Source organism: Lissotriton vulgaris, chromosome 6 (genome assembly GCF_964263255.1).
Source record: "Lissotriton vulgaris chromosome 6, aLisVul1.2, whole genome shotgun sequence".
Taxonomy (NCBI): domain Eukaryota; kingdom Metazoa; phylum Chordata; class Amphibia; order Caudata; family Salamandridae; genus Lissotriton; species Lissotriton vulgaris.
The window spans coordinates 1186028056-1186055249 of NC_141694.1; the positions used below are offsets into that span (position 1 = coordinate 1186028056).

The 27194-nt window shown below is 43.5% G+C and overlaps 1 protein-coding gene across 5 annotated transcripts in view; it reads right to left on the reverse strand.

The window, feature by feature from the left end:
• Positions 1 to 2023: 2023 nt before the first annotated feature.
• Positions 2024 to 27194, reverse strand: part of LOC147708614 (protein phosphatase EYA4) — a 626113-nt gene continuing 600942 nt past the window's right edge. For all 5 annotated transcript variants that reach the window (XM_086927287.1, XM_086927291.1, XM_086927288.1 and 2 more), the window contains 4 exons: positions 18510 to 18624; positions 8988 to 9109; positions 4860 to 4960; positions 2024 to 2926 (listed from right to left, as the gene is read on the reverse strand). In XM_086927287.1, coding sequence (XP_086783413.1) covers positions 2846 to 2926; positions 4860 to 4960; positions 8988 to 9109; positions 18510 to 18624 — 419 coding nt within the window. In that variant the 3' untranslated portion in view covers positions 2024 to 2845. The remainder of the gene's footprint in view (positions 2927 to 4859; positions 4961 to 8987; positions 9110 to 18509; positions 18625 to 27194) is intronic.

Genomic DNA, 27194 nt, shown 5'->3' on the forward strand with positions numbered 1-27194 from the left:
TTCACTTTACTGTAGATGCACCTACCTGTCAAAACCTTTCTGAAAAACTGTTTACCATAGAACACGTGTTGCCACAAGAAAGCGTGAGAGCTAACAATAAGAAAAGCAGAATATGATATATTGCTTAGACAATTGATATCTCTTGAGCACAAGGATGTTGATTCACCAAAATTACAAGAGTGGTGGAAGTGACATAATGTGGCCCTCATATAACCAGAAGTAGCATCAGCCGCCAGTGACATAATATGAACTGACATCACATATTAATGAAACATAACAGTTTAAGAGCCACAAAAATAAAAACAAATCATAGTAAAGCAGATAAAATGAATCATTTGCTCTCAGAACTAACTAGGGAATTGCCATCATATGCAAAGAAGGCATACATGAAATGCTGGGGCATAGGAACTAAAGATCATGGGTAAGCTGTAATGAGCCAAATATGACCACAAGTTCCGGGTGAGGCTATCCTCACAGCCCAGGTACTGGTATCTTGGTGGACTTTTCGGCTAAGTTCTGACTTTAAAGCTAAATACAGCCCAGTACTGCCTCAACATGTGTACCTCCCTCTGCCACATCAACAAATTTGAACCTTTCTTACCTACACCATGAGTAGCACTTATTAGTGACATGGTGAGAATGGATGAAGATTTGCTGCTCCTGTCGCTCCCCACATTCAGCAGTAAAGATGAGCCTCCTTAAAGAGGAAATTGGCAGAAGCTACAGATGGTAAACATTGCCTTTTAATGAACTTTGTATACATTCTATTGTGGGCATGGCTCCTGTGAACTAAGAGGTCACAATAGGAGAACAAGTGGTAGCAAATCAATGTACAAAGGATCCAATTGCTAATTATGGAAATCCCTGAAAAAGGAATACTTCTGAGTACTAAGTAAATGTCCAACCTTTGCAAGTAAAACAACAGACAGGAAGCTGAAGCAGGCGTGAAATTGCCATGCAGAAGAGGTATGACTGCATTGGAAAAGCATTTGAATACAGCAAAGGAGCTATATGGTTTTCAACACCTTCAATAACAGATTTCTATAAAGATGCTGCACCAAGGAAATTTTACTTTAGGCTGGATAACCCACAGTACTTAATATCTCTTAGGCACGACATACTAATGATGACGCTTCCTAAAAACCTATAAATAACATACATATGTAAATGTGCTTGCTGCAATTGTTTCAGAGGCATGAACCAGGTGGACATGAATTTAAGCAATCTGTCTTTTAAACTGTTTCCATCTATCAAAACTTTCCAATTTGTTGCAAATCTGAACGGCAGATACATTTAAATAATGAAGGTATCATTGTTTCTGCGCGCGGTGAGCCATATTTATACATTTAGAATAATACGTAATATTCTACTGAGATCAAAAGTACAAAACCCACAAACAACTAGGCTAAGTATTCTATTCACTGAGGCTGGGTCAGGAAAAGAGAATATATTCCATAGAAAGAGAGGCATGAAGTATCCATAACTTTCAATCTCACCAGTGGGCAATTAGAGTCTGTGCATTGTGAACGACTGAGCATAAACCTTTCATACAGTCTTCTTTAATGGTGTCCCATATTCAAATTCATGACTTTGGATTTTCAGTGGTTTACTCCAAACGGCAACATCCATTGCATGGCTATGGCTGCTCACTGTTTTCCGATAGAATCGCAATACGTTTCTTCATAATGGTTGCAATATGTTTCCCCCTATTTGCGCACACTTTTGAGGCTTACAACAGCTCTCTAAAGCTTGACAAGAGGCCTCCATTTTCTTTTCTTTTTTGCAGAAAAACTTGTCTATGTAAATTTTATGCGGGGTCAAGATTATATACTTCCCTGCTGCACCAAAAACATTTCCAGTGGCCGACCCAACTAAATACATATCACAGACTTGACAAAATATCATCAATGGCAAACTTAACAGATGGTCACATGAAAGAAAAAGACTATAGCAAATCTATTTGTATCATCTGCTTACCTTGAAGTTCGCTATCTGATTCTAGAATAATTATTCAGCTTCCAAATAAAAACACAAATTTTCCTTTATTTATTTTCTTAACTGCAACAAATACTTAATTATTTATGATGCAGCTTTTCCCACCAATAGGTGAACATGAAATTTGGTCATGTCAAAAAATGATCACGAAAGATTTTTGTATCTACATATTTTAACCAAAATTACATTTCAACACACAAACACTGTCTCTTTCTCTTAAGGCACAACACATCATTATACACATTCTGATTGCCAAACTTTTATAAAAGACAATAATGTATACCCATCCGCCCCATCCCCCCAAAAAGGAAAAATTGCATCCATTTCCAAAGTCAGCTGCTAATAAGATCACAGTAAATTATTCCATCAATAATTTACACATATTACAGGTCTAGACATGATTGTCGTTACACAGTCCGAGTGCATTCCAATTCATATTTTCTGGGTTAGGTAGGATAAAGTCTGATTCAAACCTCAGTGTTGAGAAAATCCCATGATGAGGAATGTTGAACACCACCTTGTCGGTCAGAAAATGAATGTTGATATGCTGGCAGGAGTCATGTACCAAAGGCCGTTCTCATTCTGTCATTCTGCCTAGGGATCGTTCGGTGTGTGCCAGCAACCTCCATGGTTTTTTGTTCAATAAAATGTTGCATATGTAAGACCATAGAGTTTCCTTACGTAGCATTAAAATGCTTACTTCTTTCAGCAAATTGAATTCTTCTTCATTCAACAGGAGTTCTTCCCTTTTTAAGACAATCCATATGTGTAAAAAGCCAGAGGCGTTGAATCACACATAAAAATTCAGTGTACTTGAATTATAAAAAGGATCTCCAACTACAGAACACAGTTACAAATACTCTAGTTCCAGTGCTTGATGTAGAGCCAAGAGGTCTGAATGACTTGATATCCTCCAGAATGGCATGTTGTGCTGTGGTCATCGTGGAGATTGTGAGAAGGGAAAAATAGCAAGTGGCACATCAATAAAATGACTGCATTATAAGTCAGCAGAAATCCCAATAATGAGTCAAACAATAAGATTTGGATACAGATACAGTTTTGCGAAACAGATCTGAGATATAACCTTCAATTTAGGAGTCGGATGCATATTCTAATCCACTACATTAGAAGACAGGGCTGAAAAACATAATTTGGGAACTTTAAAACATTAATATCAAGGCACTGAGGTGTAAGCTCGACTTTTATTGGGAAGCTTAGGCCCAAGCATTGAATAAAACCAGATTTTTGTAAATGTATTGAGAGAATTTGTATATTTTCAATTCAGATCTGTTTGCAAACCAAATATTTTTTACATGGTGCCTGCAAACAAAACCCACAACACAAATCATGCAAACCAAGAACTACATCACCCAAGCACTTCTTCTAAAAAACTACTAGAGCTCCTTACCATCACCAGTAACAAATAATCTATACAGCGGTAAAAGACATGTTGTGGAAATGAGAATCTGAGACTACACCAAACTACCCGACAACTGTTGATAAAAGATCATTGATAGACTTCCACAGTGATCAGAGTTTCACAAAAGAGAATTTCATTTACCAGTAGAAATGATACAACTGAAACATTATAAAAATGGCAAATGTTTGCAATAAAGTAGATGTATCTTAACCATGTAGAGCGCAAACAGCAGGAGTGTAGCAGCTTTGGTAGGACCTGGAGAATGGCATACACTCCATATTTGTTTTATTCTCGCACAAACTGTGGAAACATGCAACTGTACAAATGGGTCGAACATCACACTAATAAATAAAAAATACTCTGCTCTGTTAGGTGGTTAAATGAAACTCCCAGCAGGCCATTCTTGCATCATGAAACACCCAAGTGTGGCTTCTTATTTATTAGGCTGAGAAGCAAACATGTGGCTACTGCACAGTGTGCATAAATATCTGTCTCATTTCCACAGATTATTTTTTACTCAATAAGAACAATGTAAATAAAAATTAAGGAACCATTTGGCAGCAGCATTTTACATTCCTTATGTGAAAAAGCACTTGCGCCCACATCTACTTCACTTTTGCAAGCAAGTGGATTAATTGTGGTATTAAGTAAAAAAATTAATGAACACTGAAAACAGACTTTTCATTTAAAATACGTTGATGTAATAATTCCAAATTTGCATTACATTTTGCAGTTTCCAGTGCATATAAATATAGTTTATATATGTATAAATTATTTTTGGAGGAAATATATTTGGCACAATATTGAAACAGTATATGTGGGTTTATGTACATAAATACATACATATTTACAGTGAAATGCATATTTATGCATGATATAAATATTATATATAAATACATATAAACAGAACTAAATAAAAGGGATTGGCAGTGTGCTGTAATGTAGCCATCAGCAATTTTGACCACAGTGACAAAAACATCAATAAAGATGACGATTGCCGTGTGGAAGTCATTTAGAAGCGTTCATAATGGTCTGTTTGCAGTGTCCACTCCTGATATAATACTTTGTTTTTTATCTATCACAACGTCACTCTCCTTGCATGAATCCACATATCTTTGTGGGTTACTGGCACCTTTGTGTTTTACTGGCGCCTCATAGACAATAGTCTGTCTGACTGAAGTTTGCTGAACTCATTTTTAGAACCCACTGTCATTTCCACTCTGGCTATTTGGCAAATATACTGCAGAAACAAATGCTGGAATCCAAATGGTTGGGATTTTCAATTCAAAACATAGCTACAGGCATGCTCTTGCTGCTTTGCTTCAGTCTGGTTAACACTTTTGCCAGATAAGGCACTGTGCAAAGCTATGGTAATGCAGACAAAAAAAAACAGGCTTGCACTAGTAGCTAAATGTCACACCAACGTTTTGTGCGGTTGCTTTACCTTCTTTGCTGCCTGTTCTTCTTCTACACCATCCCCAATTACAACATATACTACTTTTCTGCCAAACCTTTGCATTATTCGCTCAAAGCAACTTTCTTTTCCTGGAAAAAAAATAAGATAAGAGTTCAGCGCTCAGTTACCTGGTTAGCAGCATGCTCCTCATCGCGGGCATCTCCAATCACAACATATGTTATGTTGGTGCCAAACCGGGACACTATACGTTCAAAACAGCTTTCTTTGCCTGAAAAAACACAATGAACCTCTTATTCTTCAATCACCAAATCAAATACATTTCATAATCACGAAAGTCCAAGTGGAGGTGTCAAGGCAGACGTCACCTTCATTGGTGATAAAGAAGAAAGATTCCAACCTGGAGCTCCAGTTCTTTTACGCTCAGCACTGACTACTGCAATACTCACTCTGAAACTGAAGGAACTCTACCAGGGATGTAATACTCACAACACCTCCATTATATGCATTCCACATGAAGGGATGAGACACCCTTACAAAAGTCACAAACCAAGCACACAATACGTTATCACACTCTTAATTATATTTCAAATAAAAAGGTTGTGGTAAAGACCCCAATTGATCCAGGAGTTGTCGACCAATACCAGTTTATGTTTTCATTCTCTGAATTGAACCTTTTTGGTAGCAGGGAAGGGCCAGTTTGACATTAGTTATCCTCCTTTGTGCAGAGGTTTCGTCTGGTTGTTTTTGAGAATTCGGAGAGTCTCCCTTAATTTGCCCCAGTACAATCTATAACATCTATCTATGTTGATGCCATCCAGAGTTTGAACCGCGTATGCTGGCATATGATTTATTATGCTATTTTTGTGACTACAGTATTTTTATATATATTTTTAAAACAGATTTTATTGAGTGTTATTATGAATATATTATTGAGTGTATACGAGCAGTCATAGTACATTTATGTTCGGTTTCACAGGATAGTATAGCATACAGTGGTATTCAGAACATTATGTATTGGTAATGTGAATTTGAGAGCATATTACGGGGATCAGTTCTACAATTGATAAGAACGGCTAGAGCCTCGCCTGCACTTTGTACCCCTTATGGTGTGGGTAAAGATCTAACAGACAGCTCCCTGCCGTATCCCATCACCTCAAGTAGTGAGGATGCTATTTGTGCCCAGTATGAGGATAATACGGGGCAAGACCACATCATATGACAAAGTTGGCAACTTGTTCCACGCATCTGGAGCAGTTTGCCACTACTACAGGGAACATTGCATGTAGTCGGTGCGGGGTAAGGTACACTCTTTGGGTAATCATGTATTGTATAAATTTAAAACGTGAATTACAGGAGACTACCTTTGGGTAGGCAAGGATAGACGCCCAGTCTTTATCTGTGAGGGGTTCCCCTATATCTGCATCTCACTTCACCCGCAACATGTTTAGGGGTGAGGACATGTGCGCCCATATGCCTGTGTATAGCCACTTAGTTAGGTGTCGACCTGTTCCCTATGCGCCTTGAGAGTACGTTGTTGAGTTCCCCAGAACTTTGAAATAGTTGTCCTGTGGTAGGAGATGACACAGTGGCTGCATGTAAACTGTGAAGTGAATCAATAATTGTATTGTGTCCATTGTCTACACAGTATTGGAGAAGTTTAATTTGCATTACCTTTGCTGATAGTGTTTGCAAATAAGTTAATTTTGTTCAAAGGGATTTTCAGAATCTTCTTTGCCCGGAAAGTTCTATATACTTCACTTAGCATAAAAAGAATAGTGAGGCAACTGATACAGAAATGAGGAAACTGTAATGCCGTCTTTGTTTGAGCATATCGCTTAGGGCAGTGGCTTAGGGCAGTGGTTCTTAACCTTTTGAGTTATGCGGACTGAATCATTACTGGAAGTCGGGGTCCCTCACCTAAGCAATTTCTATTATTTGAATCTAAAAAAAGCCAACACAATAACACAGAGAAAAGTATAATTCACACAAATTATGAAGTATTTTAACAAAAATATGTAAAAATCGAAATTTTAATGGGAAGGTTGCAACTTTCCAAAATGTGGTTTTATTTCTAAATGATAACGTGACATGTTAGACTATAGCATAATCCTGCCTTTTTTCTGCTAATGGGTACGTTTTTTTCCAGAGCATACCAGGCCATAAATCATTTGTGCTGGATTCTGTGCATATTATCGGTTTCTGTTTTGATTTTTTGTGTATGCATGCTTTATAAATATGGACATAGTGTTTAATTTACTGAACTTTGCAGACCCCTCGAGCGGGCATCAAGGACCACCAAAGGTCCACGGATCACAGGTTAAGAACCCTGACTTTGGGTAAACTTTCTATTTTGCTGGGAGGTCCATTGAATTGTGGCCAAATGGAAGCTGCTGATCAAGGTGCCCAGCCTTAGCAACGGCAATCGCCTACTTTAAGAGGAAAATTAAGTATCCCTCTGCAAAAGAGCTAACTTCTGTCTTTAACCAGTGAAGTGTGACAATATCAGGAAACCCAGTAAGCATCCCAAATGTTAAAACCACTGTCTTCTTAGATTCAATTGTAGGAACTTAATCTAAAGGAGCTCTGGGGGAACAAAACCTGAGTGAATGCTATGAGAATCTACAGATGCACACATATCCAATTGATGAGGACTCTAGTAGAGCTGACACGTTTGAAACAATTTTTGCCAACAGAAAGAAATAACATTCCAACTCATCATAAATATCACATGTATATTTAATCTAATGTGATGAAATAAAGAAACACCCCTTGATGTTCAACATCAACCTCAGGTTAAATTGGAGAATAAGCTTTCTAAGGGGAAACGTCCCATAGGACGTAGCCAGAATCACGTTGTGACTTCACAGCACCAGTAACAGAACAAATTGCCAAAGCAAGTTGTTACAACAACTTGCTTTGGCCTGGGGCGCAATGGTGGAGTGGTGTTGGAATTAAAGTCTAACACCTTTCCTACTGTTACGCAGACTGGAGTTGGAATAGTAAATCAAACTATTCCAATATTCAACGTCCCCCTAAGGCAAGTTGTTAAAACTACTTGCGTGCTAAAGAAGCATTCGATCAAATTATGTTGTTTCTAAGGCATGTGTGAAAAATGCATGTGGAATTCCGTCATACATTCGCTTAGCACTGAAAAAGTCTCCATCTTTCCAACAAGTCATTCAAGTAAAAGAATAAGTTAACTGACAGGCTGAACATTTATAAGAAAATACCTACATACAGAAATTTAGAGTTTGGCGGGTGGCCCGCTGTCTGCCTAGGGGCAGAGGTAATAACCACCAAATTCTAAATAAGCAAGACAGGGCTAAGAGAATATCCTTAACCATATTTCTAGAAACAGCACATTCTCATTTCTGCAAGAGAGGAAAGAGGCGATTTAGTGTTCATTTTAGCACCAGGGTCGCAAGTAAGAGGAACCAGAACTGAGCCCTGGCCAGCATGTGCATTGGGCAGGACTGTGATAAGGGTGACAAGGCGAAGCAGTGGAACAGAGGACGCTACAGTGTGAAAGCTCTAGCAATAAATAAAAATATCTGAACGTATGTCCTGGAAAGAGCTGATACAAGGCTCTTGATGATCATAGTATTAACCCCTTCGATGCTATTGACGAAACGGTTCCGCCATGAGCGTCGGTTGGCCTGTGCTCATGACGGAACCGTTCCGTGATGAGCACGTTGGCTCGTTAGAACGTTCAGCACAGCGCAGGAATCTGCGCCGCGCTGAAGGTGTTAAAGGCTGCCAGACTCTGACCACTCATATGTAGTGAACTTTGGGTAAGTGGGGCACTTCTGTTATTCCAAAGGGTATGAAGTAGCCACCCTAAGAAATTCTTCCGGAAAAAAAGGGACATTCTTTGCAAAGCATATGGAAAAAATTGATCAAGTTCCGAAGGCTCTATGTGCAGTGTGATCGTACTTAGGATAAAATGTATGGATAAAATCATGTAACCCTATAACATCATCATTATTCTTAACACCGCTACTAATAAAGCAAGCCTTCAAAGTCACAATCTCTTGCTGCACAACTTGAAAAAAAAAGAATCAACGAGGTTATATAAAACAAAAAGACAAATGCGTGCTTACACTTGTCAAGTGTACATTGAATGGCAGACATTGTTTTCATTTTATATTTGCATACCTATTTTAGTTGCGCTGTAAATATTTTCGATTGGAAACGCCCCACCTAAGCTGTACAGCAACACTTTAGCAAGCGCTGGGATGAGTTGTGTTGTGGTGACCAGGACATTTACACAGTTACTCCTGAAGAGAAAATAGAAATAAATCAACTGCTGCTGCACTTGCATTTATTTTTCCGATTATCAAGTACTTTTCTTTTTCTATACTCTGTAATTCACTTTTAGGATTTTACACACATTCCGGCTCCGAGTTGTGTCTATAAGAAAACAACAAATCAATAAGGGAATGCAATAAACAGTTCAGAAAACATTTAGAATTATAGCCTCATCTCAGCTTGCGGATTATTGTGAGCAAAAAAATATAATATGAGAATTTTTTTTTGCAAGCTCTAGACTGTTTTAACTTAACATCATAAAACAAGTGGTCGTTTCCTGGCACACTGACAGATTACAGAATGTCCTATTCCAATGATGCAGAGTATTCGAACACTAGGTCGTCTCTTCCCCTATCCTCCCTTTCTCACCTTCCCTGTCCCCTCCCCTCTACGCTCTATTATTTTGCCCTCCATGTTCTTTAAATGTTTCCCATTGAGACCTAGCTATTTGGCCAAAGCCCGGTGGAGCTACCTGATAGCTATAGAGGAGATGGGTTTTGGGACTTCCCCCTCGACCGTCACCTACCCAGCCGGACTTTGGGCAGACTTTCCTTCGTCTTTCTGTCGTATCTCCCTCCCACCCCTTTACCCATACCCCCTTCCCCTCTAGACCTCACTTATCTCGTTTTCTATGCTCTTGTAATTGTTTATCTAGCAACTGATGTAAATTGAAACTGATGTAATCTTGTAATTTTGTGGAACCTCATGTGAAGCGCTCTGATACCTCCGGGTCTAGCCAGCGCTATATAAAACTCTTAAAATAAAATAAATAAATAAGAAATGTAATCATTAGCCTAGGTTCCTTCCGAATCACCACACTTTATATTAATACCCTAAAGGCCAACTGGTCATATCTTAGAAAGCAGACACCATGCTTCCGGAGCCGGGCCCCAAAGAAGACGCTGCTATTCAGGACCAACACTTGAATCATCTTTGCTTCCAGAGTAGTCCTGCTATCCCAAGCATGTCTTTCTACCAGGATGCTATTCATTACTTGTTCTCGAGCTATCAAATTCTAGCACCAGCCACAGCAAAAATAAAGTGGCATGAGTATGCGGCAAACATGGACTACGTTCATCAGGGCAGGGGCAGCTGAAATGAGTGGTCAATTCGCAGCAATGCTCCCAGGTTTGTGCTCACTCTAAACGCAAGCTTTAAAAAGAGACAACCTTCTCAATTCCTTGTGTGTCCTTCAAAGTGCGGTGGAATGAGAAAGATATTTATAAAACGTACACATCTGTATAATGTCTGCCAGTTTCGCCTGCCCAAAATCTACCCCTTTCCTAAAACACTGAAATACTAATTACTGACATGGGCGTGAAGACAGAAATGTCCTGACTTACGACCAATAGATGAACGGTATATTATTAGTCCATAAACACAACTGACAAAGGCATAGTGAAGCACCAGCTATATCAGCTGAAGCGGGGTTGCCAGTAAGGCAGAATACATTGGTTTATGGCCCTTCCTATCTTTGATCTGTGGCACGAGGTACTACAAGAATAATTACCATGATACAGGTGTGTGATAGCGGCCAAGGGTTGCAGAGTAGTCAAAAAAGCAGTCAGAGACAGAAAGAGAAATTATTTAAAAGGTAAAGAAAAAGTAAGTGAGACTACATAGAGTGAGAGGGTGCGAATTAAGGAAGGAGAATAGAATGGAAATCAGGAGGGAAAGATGGAAAATAAAAAGGAAGCAGAATGGAAAAAGGCTCAAAAGATGGAAGAAAATAAAAAAAGAGGGAAGGAAGAAGATGGTAGGAACAAATAAACCGAATAATAGAAGGAGGGAAAGAAATTAAGAGAACTGGAAAATAGAAGGAAATAACGGAAAGAAGAAATGGGAGACAGAAGGGCAAGGGAAGAAAGAAAAAAGAGAAAGTATTAACAAATCAAAGGTATACAAACAAGCATTTGCAATGCAATAGCGCTCACATTTGTAAGAGTTAGAGCTATTGGGGTTGTAACTGATAATGTCTTATATCTATGTGTTTTGGTTTGGATTGTAGTGGAAGTATGAATACAAACACAGTACGAAGGGGAAAAAAGATTCTGTTTTAAAATCGATAGTTTCAGTGTTTGGAAGCAAAAATGTAATACCCAAGGTTTTGTGTAAGAAAGAAAATGAATTCATATTTAAACTTTGTACAAGGTCAACCAGGAACCTGAGAAGATGAATAAGAGGTTCTGCTTTGAGAAACTCTACATTAACTATCACAAGCTGAAAGGCAGGCTAGGCATCAATGTAAGTGGCACCAAATGGCACCTTTGTTGCTGTTTTCAATGCTAATGTCATTTCTCAATGTCACCAAGAAAATCATTGTTTATCCTTTTTAGCATAGGTAATTGAGGCATCAGGAAGAAAGCACTGTTGTTGAATCCCTGCTATATTTAAAGATCCCTTACATAATGCAATCTGGCTATGCCATGCTGAGCAGCTTCATCGCTGCTCTGAAGCAGTGTTGGCTGCCCTGTAGGAGAGTGGGGAGAGGCATCCTCGGGTGCGTTTGAGGACTCCTCCTTAAGCTGTGGTAATCCTCTGGTTAATACAAAGAAACGGAAATCGTGCAGCCGCTATTGTTAAAGCGTGCGGAGCAGAAAAAAAAACATTTCTTACAAATCAGCAAGTTTCAGCAGAGGTGCACATGGGGCAAGGTGAATATTTTGAAAAGAAAGACGCGCGGCCACCATTGCCTGCTTAGTCCGTCAAAACAAAGGTGTGCGGCCACTGTTGTTAAAGCGTGCAGCGCTGTCAAAATATAAACACGTTTATAAACCAAAAGGTGAAAGTCGGGCGAGCAGCAAATTAAAACAAGCCCGCGAACGGTGCAAGTGGTGGGCCCGCGCCACAGCGACACATGTGACGGCCTATTGATGTCTATTACGCGCACCAAGCGCGTAATAGACACAAATATGCCATGGGCGGAGCAATGCGCCCGCCTGTGGCCTATTGCGTGCAGTTTTTCATTAAAAGGCGCACGCAAAGGCCAATAGTTGCCCACAGAAGGAAAAGCACATGCACGAGCGTGTGTGATTCCTAGGGCAGCTCACAAACCCCGTTTTTCGATTACAAAATGCGCTCGCGCTGCGAAGCACTGCTATGCAGTGCGACGCAGGGCGCGAGCCCTAAAAAGGATAGAACAAGGAGTGAAGGAAGGATAAGAGGATGATAAGAACGGAGAGAACAAGAAAAATAATGAATGATTTAGAAGGATGGAAAGAAGGAAAATGAATAAGATGTTATATAAAGATGGACAGAAAGATAAAAAACAATGAGTGATGAAACAAAAGAAGAATGGACAGAACGAAAGGAGAAAGCAAAAAAAGTAAAGACATGATAATAGAAAGCATTAAAGATGGACAGAAAAGGGAAAAGAAAGAAAGAAAGAAAGAAAGAAAGAAAGAAAGAAAGAAAGAAAGAAAGAAAGAAAGAAAGAAAGAAAGAAAGAAAGAAAGAAATTAATAAAGTTTAAATGGTATCTTTTTTTAACCAAATTCCTTTGAAATCGTGTTTGCAAAATGCAACATTTTATAAATGTTCCTTGGGCGAAAAACATTCCTTGGCTTTCATAGCAAAATTTGAGATTGCTCACTTTGATCCATCATTTAATTTTATACAGCTCATAGAGGGGGTAGTTTTATTCTCCTGGCTACACTCTTGCAACTGGACAACGATTAACTTGTGTAACGAGACTCAGTTTGTCTAATTTTATTTAGTCCAGGCACATGATGACAATCCCTTTACAACATTAAAAATGGACCATTTTCTAGGAGCTAAACATGCGTTGGTTATACAAATTTCAGTAAAATATACAAGGAAAGCAGAATCAGTAATTCCTGTGGATTTTGAGACGGTAAACTGAGTTTTCTACCAATACATCCTGTACTCCCGTTTCCTTATTTTACCTGCGAAAGAGACATACTGAGGCCCTTGATTAAGACACCTGCATCCTTGCACAAGATCGGTGACCTACAGATGCGATTAGAGTTGGTACTCCCAGAAGAAATACGGACAGTGCGTATATACACTCTGGGCTGACCAAGGTAGGTACTCTCGCCAATGAGACAACGCAAACAGAGACGCAGAAGAAGTGTGGTAATCCAAGGGGCCGTCCAGCAAGAACCCACGGTGGCAAAGAAGTGGGCAAAAACAAACAAACAGAAAAAAACACAAACACACAAATCGAGACTGGTGGGGTTTGGGAAAGGGTCAGTAAAAGGGATTGTTATGCTAAAGCAAAACAGCACAGGGAGACATTTGAAACGGTGAGACCTAGTGAAATATTGTTTTCCCATCTTGATTTGGTATTCCTACCTTGAAACATGGCCTAATTAGGAATTGTTGTTCTCTTTTTCAGTTTTACTGCAGTGATTAAGTTTGTCAAGAAACCCCATGTAAGAAATTGGGTTATTGTGTTTGAGGGCGGTGGAAGCTCTATTCAAGTAACAACTACAATACTTGCCAGAGTGAACCACAAAAGTCACTAAATTAACCTGTGCTTCACCCTCTGGTAGCTTGGCACATAAGTAGACAGGCCTAACTTAGAGTCAATATGTAAACTATTTATGAAGCACACAAAGAGTAAGAAAGTGAAAACACAACAAAAGAAACATCCCAAACCAATTTAGAACAATACAGTAGACGTTAGGAAATACAATGACACCAAAGCAAATTAAATCTAATTGGTAGAACCGGAATTACGAATTTTTAACATTTTGGTGAAAACTAGCACTTACAAGATCAAGTTGCCAACCATGGGTATCTGGTTGCATGAGACCGGGTGAAAGTCAAAAGTTAAGGCCCAATGGGATGGAGCGCAGGTCAGACACAGGCTTGAAGAAAAGTTCCAGAGAAGGTAGAGTTCAGTGGGGCAAGGCAGTAGGCTCTGCCCGAGGAGGATTTGTTGATGTCGGGAAAAGCTGGATTTCTAGCCCAAAGTGGTCATTGTGGATGGGGAACCCGGTGAAGATTATCATCTGCGGACTTAGACAACTTTTTGGAAGTTGAACATCTGCAGCAAGACAATGCTGCTAGCTGAAGCCTTAGAGGGTTCTACAAGGCCAGATACCGGCGCTGAGAGATCCCTCTGAATAGGATCTACTGCTGCAGAGAAGGACGTAGTGGGAGCTACAGAGAAGTCAGGCTAACTGGAGATGCACCTTGGACAGATCGGCTGGCCGGCAGCTCCCAGTCTTCCCCCACTTGCCTTTGGAGGTTTGTGGCAAAAAAGTTTGTAAGTCCCAATTTTTAGGTTTTGGCAGCACCGCTTTCTCGGGTCCATGACCTAGAGGGCACCAGGGTGGTGGGTTAGGACTCACTACAGCAGAGGGCAGCTGCCCGGTTCTCAGCTGCTTATGTCCCTGTAGCGCACACAGGGGGCCAGCCAACTACACATTGGAATCCCTTCTGGTGGTCCTCGGTTCAAGTCGATGGTCCAGGTCTCCTTTAAGCAACAAGGCAGTCCTTCAAGCAGCAGGGCAATCCTTTGGTGGCCGGGTAGTCCTTCTGAAGTCTTCCACAGGTCTGGGTGCATACTGAAGACTAGTTCTGAAGGGCCAAAATGTATACCTGGTACCAGCCTTTTGTGTGGGCGATCACACTGTCCTACCACCACATCTAGTTCTGGAAAGTTGTTCCATTCCCTTGTAAAGGCTCCAAGAAGTATAGAGTGACATAAAGCTAGCATCAGGTTCATTTGAGTATGCTGGAGCTGAGTCCTTTGAAGTGTATGTTGTGCACGAAACAGCTCAACTCCCAGGCATCCTGTGAGGATAGCCTATCCTGTCCACACCTAGTCCCCTTTGAGCCACTGCCTGGAAGGAATACACCAACCCCAGTGCCAATAACACTGACAGAAGACACAAACAGTTAGGACAGGAAAATGCCAAATTGCTAAAAGTGGCATTTTTAGAATAGTGACTTAAAATCTGATTTTATCATTAATGAGGATTTTAAGTTACATTATGAGTCTAAACATGACAACCCTACCTGTGCCCAATCCAACAACCATGTTTTAGGGATAGAGCACAAGCGGTTTATCACTGGTTAGCAATGGTAAAGTGCACAGAGTCCTATTGCCACTTCTAGGTAACAGGAGGGGTGAAGGCAAAAGGTTTGGGGGGGATACCAAACCATGTATATCAGGTCTAAAACCCTGCTGTTAGAAATGTGGTCAGTGGTTGACTGGGGTGTGAGCCCTTTTCAAGCAGCAACAGCAATCCTAGTCAGGGTACAGCACAAGCAAACCCCAAATTAAGCTGCGTTCGCCCCCTGTTAGCTTGGCGCAGAGCAGTCAGACTTACCTTAGTGTAAACTATTTGCGCAACACATCAAACAGTAAAACAGTGAAAACACAACACAAAATGGATTCCACATTGGGTTAGGAAAAAAAGAGCTTATTTTAATTGATAAAACAAGACTGAAATGACAAAAATCCAATTAGTATAACGGGAGGCACTAAATTTCAAAGTTTATAGTGAAAATAGCAACAAGAAGCACAAAGCACTATTGGGGAAATCTGGTCACGCCAGACCAGTGCACCATCACAAGTTCAGGCTGACTGAGATGGAGTGCAGGCCGGCTACAGGGACCCAGCTATGCCAGCTGAACAAAGCACCTTAAATCCTGCTTGGGCAGAATTGCATGCATCTGTGTCAAAGATGCACTGTGCAGCCGAAGCAACAAATTGGTTCCAAGATGTGGCGAGGCTGCGGCGTGAGGACTAGCTGCGTCATCATCGAGGGTCCTGCTGATGAGGCTTGTGAAGCAAAGTCCGGCATCAGGATGCATTTCGCAAGTGGTAATGCGTTCGTTCTGTAGGGCTGTGAGTCTCGAGGCTGCCGCCGATGAGAGATGCAAGGACCTGGACTGTGGATGCGTCACGCCATAAGGTGATGTGTGAGTTCCGAAGAATTGCGGGGCTAGGATGTGGATCTTTGCGACGGGTCCAATCAATGCAGCAATTCTGCTGGGGATGCACTGTATCAGCTCTGCTGGCTATGCGGTGGTTCTGCTGGCAAGCATCTTAGGTCCACTTCTAAGGAACCAGGACTGGCAGGGTAGACTCACAGATGGTTGAGTCCAGGTGCAGGAGGTTGGAAGTATGTTATGTCCCTGAGGCTTCCAATTAGGAAGCCAGACAATTAGCTCTTGGAGTCACTCTGATTTCTGGGTTCAATAGATGCAGGTTTAGTCTTTCTCAGCCAGGCAATAGGGTAGCAGGCAGCAGATCAGCACAGCAAAGCAGGAGCAGTGCAGAGACTGGACTGCAGCCGCTCCGGCTCCACCTCCTCCCTCTTCTCACAACCACCACCAGCACAAAGTAGAGCCGGAGAGTCCCACAGCCTGCAACAATGAGGCAGCAGGGTGGGCCACTGCGAGGGAGAGAGCGCGAGTGACACCGCCCACAGGGGCCGCACCGGCCTTGCAGAGCCCCGCACACAGGCGTAACGCCTTCGAGGAGCAACGGCCAACCGGCGTGCGAGCTTGACCGTAACTGCCTACTGGTTGCCGCACTCGCCCGCCTTGACTTTCTTGCACAGCTAAGCCACGCCTACTTGTAGGCCAACAGTAGCCATACCATTTTCATTACTTTGTGCCGTGGCTACCAGCAATGGAAGAAAAAAGACAAGCGCGGCCCGCGGCCGCGACCCAGTACGAAGGCAGCAGGGGGAGCGAAGACAAGAGGGGGCTTGCGCCTGTTTCCCTTCTGGGAATGAGCAGTGGGACCATATGTTTGTAAGTTAATTACAAACATATGGTGTCCAAAGCTCACTCCCGCAAGTGAATCTCCAGACATGCACGCGTTACCATAGAAGGCAATGGAACGCGTGCACGTTTTAGCCTGAAAACGGCAATTGATGGCTACAGGTTTCTTTCCTAAGCAGCGCATGAGCGCTGCGTAGGCGAGACCTAAAAAGGAGGTCTGAAGGCAAGAAATTCGGGGAAACTGCATAAAGGATGCCAGGTCTAACACCCATCATTTCTACCTTATTTAGTTTGTCAAGAGACCCACACCTCCCTTCAACAGATGCTGTAAGAATGTAAAAATATCAGTTATGTATTGAAGGAAACATCTCAAAAGAAGGTATTGCATGTGACAGGTGTGTGAGAGGAATGTAAAGAAACTTACAATTGTTTCTAGAGGACAGTGTTCCTGTATAATACAATTCACTTGTTCAAGAGGAAAGCAACTACAGACCTTTACAAAAGGTTACTCTAGCTCTGCAACAATACACTTAGATCTGTGAATCTTCACACATTCCCTCAACAATGGAAATATACGCAAGGCATGAAGGATACAGGCTAATCCTTTCCTCACACTGGGAGCGCTATGGGCACAGATTTAGCCTAGACTCACCTCCAGCAACTGCAAATAAAGACAAGAGACAAAGTACCCTATGAATATCTCTGAAATAATACACTGATGTCCAATACAGAAAAACAGGTGCCGCAACAGCTGCCCATACTATCCAAACAAAATGTGCGTTGAATGCATTACTCTCACACATTGCTAAAATTTCACTGTATCGTGGCAGGGCTGGGAAAATGTTATCTGGCAGTACAACTAATACACAGACCCATGCTGGGAGGAAGTAGCATCAACCCCCAATACACTTCTCATCCATCCCTTGTATAGTGGGTCCGTTTTTGACAAACAAAATGGAACAAAGCTGTGTATATCAAATATCACACATATTTAACAATAATTGTTATTCTCTTCCTGGCACCCCCAAAGGATGGAGCCTGTGTCCATCCAGTAAAGAGTTTCGCAAGGTAGTAGTTTATTCTAGATCAAATGAATTGTTTAGTTACATATACAGTTTTAAAATATATGCTTCGAGGAAGATATTTTTTGCCAAATGAATTTGGGTTGGTAGCAAACAATAGATTGAAGAATTAAAGCATACAAATAATGAAAAGTCAGAATAGGTAAAGGATACCAATGATCGTAACTGAGGCAATGAAATGGTGAGCAAACCCAACCCCAAAATATAACAGTAGGCACTTCATAGCGTTTATTATCCAGCACCAGGCATACACTGAAAGCAACATGGCTTGTAAGAATGTAAAAATATCAGTTATGTATTGAAGGAAACATCTCAAAAGAAGGTATTGCATGTGACAGGTGTGTGAGAGGAATGTAAAGAAACTTACAATTGTTTCTAGAGGACAGTGTTCCTGTATAATACAATTCACTTGTTCAAGAGGAAAGCAACTACAGACCTTTACAAAAGGTTACTCTAGCTCTGCAACAATACACTTAGATCTGTGAATCTTCACACATTCCCTCAACAATGGAAATATACGCAAGGCATGAAGGATGATCCTTCTCTTTGATAGACCTCAGGTCATGCACCGCAAACCTACCTTGTACTAATAATTGATAATGATTTTAGTGCATTCGATAGCCACGAGTCCGTTAGGGCTTCAATCTCAGCTCGTAGCTGCAGCCAGGCATCCCTTTTAGCTGGACCAAGGAGCCCTTCAAAGAAAAAACGAATAAGAATGGAAAAATAGTCCATGGGAAGAATGCAGGAGGAAACACTGTCAGGTTGATGAATAGGACAAGAAGACATAGCTCAATCTACACAAATGCACATAAGTAGCATGTTTTGGTGCTTTTATTGCACAAAATAAAGTGGGAACTATGAAATATATTAAATAATTCATGGATGTCTATGAAATATGATTTCATCATCATAATGACAGACCACAATCACTTTACAGAGCTTTAACATTGTTAACTGCTACCTACCTTTTCCCTCCTGAGGCGGAAGCCGGGAGGTCTCCTTACTTTTCTTTGGCTTTTTTAAACTTAGCGTGTGAGACTTTCATGCTGTCATTTTAATTGTGTGCCTTGTGCAGCTCGTGCTCGCGCTTGTGTTATAAGCGTGTAGGAGCACAGCGCTGCTTGCCATTAGACTTCCCAGCGCTTGTAAGTGCTTCGCCTTCTCCCCTCCTTTGCCTGGGACTCTGAGACCGCCCTCGGCTGAGTGTTGACGCCGAGGGCTGGGATCTCACTTTGGCCGCCATCTTGGGGGTAGGACTCTTCACCCTCGCGCTCTAGCAGCGCTATAAAAGGGAAACGGAACATCCAGCAAGTGATTAACAACTGCTACCTACCTTTTCCCTCCTGAGGCGGAAGCCGGGAGGTCTCCTTACTTTTCTTTGGCTTTTTTAAACTTAGCGTGTGAGACTTTCATGCTGTCATTTTAATTGTGTGCCTTGTGCAGCTCGTGCTCGCGCTTGTGTTATAAGCGTGTAGGAGCACAGCGCTGCTTGCCATTAGACTTTCCAGCGCTTGTAAGCGCTTCGCCTTCTCCCCTCCTTTGCCTGGGACTCTGAGACCGCCCTCGGCTGAGTGTTGACGCCGAGGGCTGGGATCTCACTTTGGCCGCCATCTTGGGGGTAGGACTCTTCACCCTCGCGCTCTAGCAGCGCTATATAAAGCTATCCTTTTCCTCCGCGCAGCGGACGCGATCAGCGGTCGCGCCGGATCTGCGCCGGAGTCGTGCCAGAGTCCTGCCCGTCTGCGCCCGTCAGCGTCCCGGAGGCGTTTGGCGTGGCAGGTACCTCTGGCCACTATGCTTTCCTACTCCGCTCAGGAGCTCTACTCGTTACGGAACTGGAATGCGTCGTGTCACTCAGTTTTTCCTGGTAGATATAGGAGCAAACATAAGTGCCCTGCTTGCCATTGGCACCCTGTTCGTTCCCTCCCTTCCCCTATCCCTATTAAGGAGTGTAGCACAAAACACCTTTGTTTACTCCTCAATACGAGGTCGTTGCACCGTCACACTCAAGAGATTTTTGATCTCCTTTCGACGACCAGTCCTACCTGTTTGATGCTCACTGAGACATGGCTCAATGATTCCTCCCACCCGGACATTGTGGCAGCCATCCCCACTGATTATACCATCCATCGACAGGACAGAGACAAGGGCAGGGGAGGAGGAGTTGCCTTGGTTGTGAAAAAATCTCTTCCGTGCACGGTCACGCATACTTACACCATCACAGGGGCTGACTCTCTAGCCTTTACCATCTCCCTATCGCCGCAACAAGCGTTGAAGGGTTTGATTGTTTACAGACCTCCGGGTCCAGTGGGATCCTTTTTTGATGATCTCCAGCAGGCTATGTCGGTTCTTGTCCTTAGATCGGAGCAGTGCATACTGGCGGGAGATTTTAATTTCCATATGGACGACCATAGTGACCAGGATGCCATCAAATTACTGGATATTGCGTCCACCTTAGGCCTTTCCCCCTATCTTTCGGGTCCGACCCCTGACAAAGGCCACACACTTGATCAGGTTTTTTCCACCACACCTATCAGGGCTGTAACACTTCTGCCAGTCGTTTGGTCTGATCATTATCTTGCCCATTTTGAAATACCATCTACTGCGATTTCTCCGGCCAGTGCCTTGAGGCAGCAGGGCAGCAGCTATAGGGCACTCCACCGGGTGACCCCTGATATGCTAATGCATGCTCTGGCAGATCACCCTGTGTCCTGTACGGGCGACCTGGGGAAAGATCTTGAGAGCCTGCAATCCTGGCTTCTTGCCAGACTAAATGAGCTCGCTCCCTTACAGCCACCCAGGTCTGCGGCCCAACGGGTCTCTGCCCCCTGGTTTACGGAGGAATTAGCCCACGCCCGTAGGCAATGTAAAGTTGCTGAGCGGGCTTGGAGAGCTCAGTATGAGCCTGAGGCTAAACAACGTTATCAAATCATGATGAAGTCATACCATGATTTAATTCTTCAGGGCAAGAAATGCTACTTCTCCAAAAGGATTGAAGACGCAGCTAACTCCTGTAAGGAGATTTTTTCAATTGTTTCTCGAATTTACCAGCCCCCGGACAACCTCTACTCAGGGTGCTCCGGTGGAGACTTGGGCTAACACTATTGCCAATTTTTTCACCATCAAAATCAGGCAAATTTAGGATTCCTTCCCGTTGAGATCTTTAGATGACGTATCTTCGATGCCGACTGAGACAGTCTCTCTGTCTCCTCCTGGCCCAGCTTTGCTAGACTTTCCTCCCCTTCCGGCTGCCGCATCCTTAGCCTTGATGAGGAACCTCAAATCGGGCTCACCGTTAGATCCGTGCCCAGCAAAATGGCAGATGTCATCAATCCCATAGCTAACCCTATCCTTAATCTTTCCCTGAGTCAGGGTTTTCTGCCCCAGGCTTGGAAGCAAGCCATGGTCATCCCCCTGATCAAGAAGCCCAATCTTGACCCAGAGGCGCCTTCCAATTATAGGCCAATCTCGCTCCTTCCAGCACTGACCAAGATCCTGGAGAAACACGTGCACAGCGTGCTTTCTCACTTCCTGGAGTCTAATGAGTTACTTCATGAATCCCAATCGGGCTTTCGTTCCAACTTAAGCACCGAGACGGCGCTCCTGGAAGTCTCGGAGATCGTTAAGGAGGTGCTGGACACGGGAGGCAGGGTGATGTTAGTCATGTTAGACCTGTCGGCGGCGTTCGACACCGTCCCCCATGAGGATCTCCTCACTAGACTTCATGACATCGGACTAGGGGGGACGGTGCTCAACTGGTTTCGTTCCTTTCTGGCCAACCGCCGGCAGACGGTCTGGGTCCCACCCGGGTCCGCCGAGATGCCGCCATTGGGAGTCGGAGTGCCTCAGGGCTCTGTATTGAGCCCCACTCTATTTAACATCCTTATGACCCCTCTGGCGACATTGGCGGAATCCTATGGGGCCCGGATCGTCTCTTATGCTGACGACACCCAGCTCCTATTCACCTGTCGTAAGAGCGAAGAGTTCGATGGAGAAAGGATCCGCGAGTGCCTTGGGGCTGTCTTTAGCTGGTTTCAACACAGCAGCCTCAAGTGCAACTCGGACAAATCCGAAATACTATTCTTCGGATGCCCATCGGAACCAGAGTGGCAGGGATGGTGGCCTGCTGACATGTTCCCTCCCACTCAGTCCTCTAAGTGGGCCAAGAACCTGGGAATTAAAATTGACAACGAGCTCTCGCTCAAATCCCAGGTCTCTACTCTTACGGGAACATGCTTTGGGATCCTCAGAATGCTACGCAAGTTCTTTCCCCTTCTTTCGGAGGAACATCGGAGGATCACTGTTCAGGCACTCGTAGGATCCAGATTGGACTATGCAAATGTCCTATATCTGGGTCTGCCTGAATACCTCCTCCAGCGTCTGCAGGTTACCCAGAACGCTGCTGCTCGTGCAATTTTTGGCCTGCACCGCCGCACCAGTGCTTCTAATCTCCTTGTATCCCTTCACTGGCTTCCGGTGCGGAAGAGGATACTGTTCAAGGCCATGACTCTCGCCCACAAGGCCTTGCATGGCAATGGTGCCAAATATCTTCAGAGGAGGCTGGATTTCTATCGACCTGCACGGTCCCTCAGGTCAGAAGCTTTGGCTTTGGCTCGGGTGCCACGCATCAAAAGGGCTCGGCTAGGCGGCCGGTCCTTTAGATTCCTTGCTCCTCAGCTATGGAATTCCTTACCGGTGTCCTTGCGAAACACCGCAAACCTGCTTGTCTTCAGGAAAGACTTAAAAACTTGGCTGTTCGCCGGATAATCTGTCCCCTCTCTTAGGCCCCTGCTCTTTTACTGTTATGTTTTCCAGCTCTTTCTTTGGTCTGGAGCACAAAGCGCCGGGACACTCCTTTGGAGTAGCCGTTGCGCTATAAAAGTCCCATTTTAACATAACATAACATAACATAACATTAGGACTACAAGGATTATACGGCACAGGACCACAATCAGGAGGAAAGGTTATCTAAATAATGCACAAAAAAACAATGTGGAACATTATCTGTCAATAAAACTTTTATACACCTAAGACAGAAGTAACATTTGTGGTGCAATTTAAAATTTTGGACATTATGCGGCAAAAGCAGTAAATCCATAAAAATGTGGTAAATGCTGCAGTCACAGAATCATCCAAATCTACTGACTGTCATCATTACCCACTGTTTGAAGGTAAACCAATCCTAAACATTCCAATTCCAGTAGCAATTTTTTGTTGCACTTTGAAGAAAACAGCTTTGTGAACTAATTATCTCAAATAAACATGTAGCATACAAAATAAGTACCAGGCGTTATTTATTTATATGCACACACACACATATAAAACCTACTGGCATTCCCCAATAGACAGTTATAGTTAGGACCATGTTTCTGTGGGACCCAGGAGGGAGTTATAGTTAGGACCATTTTTCCGTGGGAAAAGTGTTTTTTGACTTGGCTATATCTTTGGCGGCGTTTGATGAATCTTCACAAAATTCTCCCCAAAAACTGTAAAGTTAGGTCTTGTTGTGCATGGATCGTTTGGGGGTGATTCGTCAAGCAGTGGGAAGTGGGGGTCAAAGAAAGGTGTGTTTTCCATGTTATTTCCCATAGGAGCTTTAAAAACACTACAGCCCAAACCACTGGATAGAATCAAACTGAATTTAGCAGAAAGGTAGATTTTGTTACGGAGATCACACTTCCAGTTATTTGCTGTAAATCCGTTCAGTAGTTTGTGAGAAATTAAAGGAAATTCAAATTAAGATATCAGCAATCGGGCTAATTAGTGAATAATAATGAGCTTGAGCAGAGATCTGTAGAGCCCTGATCGACTGCTAAAATTTCAACCAGGTATTGCTAACAGTCATAATAGGACACAGTTTCAGCCAAGTGCTCTCCCCAACCCTCCCAAAATAGACGTAAAAAAAAAAGAAATAAAGAAAAGTGGGCAGGGGGCAGGGGGCAGGGGAGGAATACCCTGATCCCCAAGTCATGGTCTGAAGCAGCCCCGGCAAGGCAAAATAAACTTTTTAAAAAAAGTAAAATTGCAATGAATCCACAAATTTGTGGCAAAAAAAAAAAGCGCTGGCCAGGTCCTGTGGGCATATTTGTTTTAGAAACAAGGGGACACACGGAGCTCCCCTTCTAATGCTCTTAAAGCCCTGGGGACCACCTCTTCCCCAGACCACTACTTGCCTGGGCAATAAAATGAATTGGAAGGGGCCACACAGACCGCCCATGGATCTCGGGGACTACTACCTCCTCTGGGCCTAAATAATACCGGGAGGGGGGCCATGCGGCCTCTCTTCTCTGCTATATATGGCCCCAAGGACTGCCACCTCCCTGGGGTCAGACCTTTATTTGAGAAGGGGGGTTTGCACGGCCCCCTCCTGGAGCAATACATGGCTCTGGGAACCTCCACCCCCCACAGGGCCGGCTCCTGCTATGTCCCGGGGTGCCCACCTCCGGAACATAGCTGTTTGCTCTGACTTGGCGGAAGCTTTGACAGCTCCCGTCAAGTCAGAGCAAACACTAACGGTGCTCTCAGAAAGTGAAAGCTGTGAAACCGCACCCGCTTGCTGAAAGCTGTGTTTTCATCTTTTTCCCTGTGGCTGTCAGGATGGCAGGGTAGTAGACAAAAGGATTGCTCTCACAGACATGCATGTTTAGCAGCTCGCTGTCTATCAGAGCAATGCCAACTACCACAGAAGATGGGGAGCCGGCAGGGACTCTGGGTGCCCTTAGGCTCCCCGGCAGTACCCAACCGTGGTGACTGAGTGGGCTCCTGGACACCCACGATGAAGAGGCAGGGCCGCAGGATGGGGTCTCTGGGGCTGAAATTGACCCGGGGGCGAGTGGTCCCCCTCCCCCTTTTGTTTGTGGCCAGTCCTCAGGAATGGGGGACCGGGTTCAAATTGGCCAGGTGGGGGCGGCCCCTTTCCAACTTTAAAAAAATTATTTGGCCCAGGAGGCGGAAGGGGGAGTTAGTGTGGCCGGCATAATTCTTTATGTTAGTCCCGGGGCGGTGGTGGTCCCTGGGGCATATGGAAGCCCCATATGAAAGCCCCAGGGGAGGTGGCGGTTCCAGGGGCATTGGAGCTAAATGTTGCGGGTCTCCGCAGTCCCCCTCCTTAATATCAGTAAAGCTCTGGGGAGGTGGTGGCCTCCGGGGCTTTTTAGTGGGAAAACTGAGTGCAGAATAACGAGCAGGAAAGACCAAAGAGAAGGCAGCAGCAGAACGAACAGGAAAGGCAAAACAAAGGGGAGAAAAACAAGCAGGAAAGGCAAAACAAAGCAGGAGGAGGCAAAACAGGGGAGAAAAACAAGCAGGAAAGGCAAAACGGAGTAGAAAAGGGCAAAACAGAGCATTCAGACACTCATAAACCCACTTACAGACTCGAAGAGACACTCATAAACCCACTCACAGACCTACTCAGAGATTCATGCATCCACTCACAAACCCACTCACACACTCACACACCCACTCATAGACCCACTAAAACACTAGCACATATACTTACAGATCTATTCAGACACTTGTGCACTCACTGACAGGGCCGCTCAGACACATACGCACCCAGTCAGACACCCATGCACTGTCTCACAGATTGACACACACTCATGCAGGCACTTGCAAACCCACTCAGACACTCTCATACCTACTCACAGACTCAATCAGAGACTCATGTACCCACTCATGCACCCAATGAGACACTTATGGAGCCACTCTTAGGTCCACTAAGACATTCACACACCCACACACTCACTCAAACACTCAGGGCCAGATGTAGGTAAATATTATTTACCGATTCTAAAATACCGAATTTTACCGATTTGGTATTTTAGAATCGGTAAATGAAATGTAGCTAATGATTCAGTAATTTAACCCGAATTGGTAAAATTTGGTAAATACCGATTCGGTATTTACCAATTCAGTATTCCCCATTCATTCCTATGTCCTAGAGGCCCATAGTAATGAATGAGAATTACCGATTCGGTAAATACCGAATCGGTAATAGGGGGTAGACCTACAAGGGTGGCAGGGTGTCACATTGACACCCTGTTGCACCCCTGTATAGTGCATGGGTGCACATGTGCCACACATATAAGGGCATGTATGTCTGCCACATGGGATGGTGCAGTGAGCTAAAAAACGGTGTTGGATCTAGCCCTGATCTCTTGACTGGGTGAGAGTTTTCTGCTTAATTCAGAGACTCTGTCCCTCACCACCCCTTGTTGTAAATATTTTTGTCCACCCTAAGCGTGGAAGGGTATACTCAGACATGAGTCCCTTGCTCATTGCACCATCAGGATTCAAGCAAACCGGGCCGAAGACAGCTGTAATGCCAGAAACCGGTCCCCGGGAGCTTGTTTCCTTCCCAGTGTAAGAATTGGCTTTTGTAGTTTGGTTTGCCCTGTTCCCATCATGCACTGGGACAGGAACAGACTAATTTGCATACAGCCAGGTTCTGAAACTGGGATGGTGCAGTGAGCTAAAAAACGGTGTTGGATCTAGCCCTGATCTCTTGACTGGGTGAGAGTTTTCTGCTTAATTCAGAGACTCTGTCCCTCACCACCCCTTGTTGTAAATATGCTGATGACGGAGCGGCTCCGTCATCAGCATAGAAAGGGTTAATACGATTTGCAGGGGTGTTGCCCAAATAATCCGCAAAGTATTGGAAGCGCCCATTAACAAAGAGGTCTCCAACAGAGTGTAGTTCTCTGGAGTGTAGTTATCGAATCACCCCCGGCTTGTTAGTCATCTTTAGGTGTGGGTTTTGGATGAAAGGGAGATGCAGAGACTATTTTCCCAGTTAGATTGAGTGTGGAGAATGTAGCCCAAGCCCTCCTTGTACACTTGATCATAGGTATCTCAGCATGGCAGTGAGATATGTTTAATAGCATGGTGTTGGGTAACAGAGTGGGGCAACCAATCATGCTTCTAGATTGTAGTGTTTAGATTGTCTAGTATCAAGGAGCCAGTAGTTTGCAAACTGACCTTTGGGCATCAGGTAATATATCTCAAACCGGGGGGCTGCAAACCTCCCTGTTTATATGGCAGCTGCATTTAGGAACACGCTATCCTAGGCTGCCGGCCTTCCTATTCAAATCATATTATTAGGGATCAGATCTGTTAAAAATGCTGTGATAGGTGGTATCTGAATATTCTGGAACAGGTACAGAAGCTTGTGAAGGGCCACTATTTTCATAAGGGACATTCTGACAGTTACATTACAGTGGTTTAATTGAACCATCTATTTGCTTCATGAAATTAGTTATGCAGA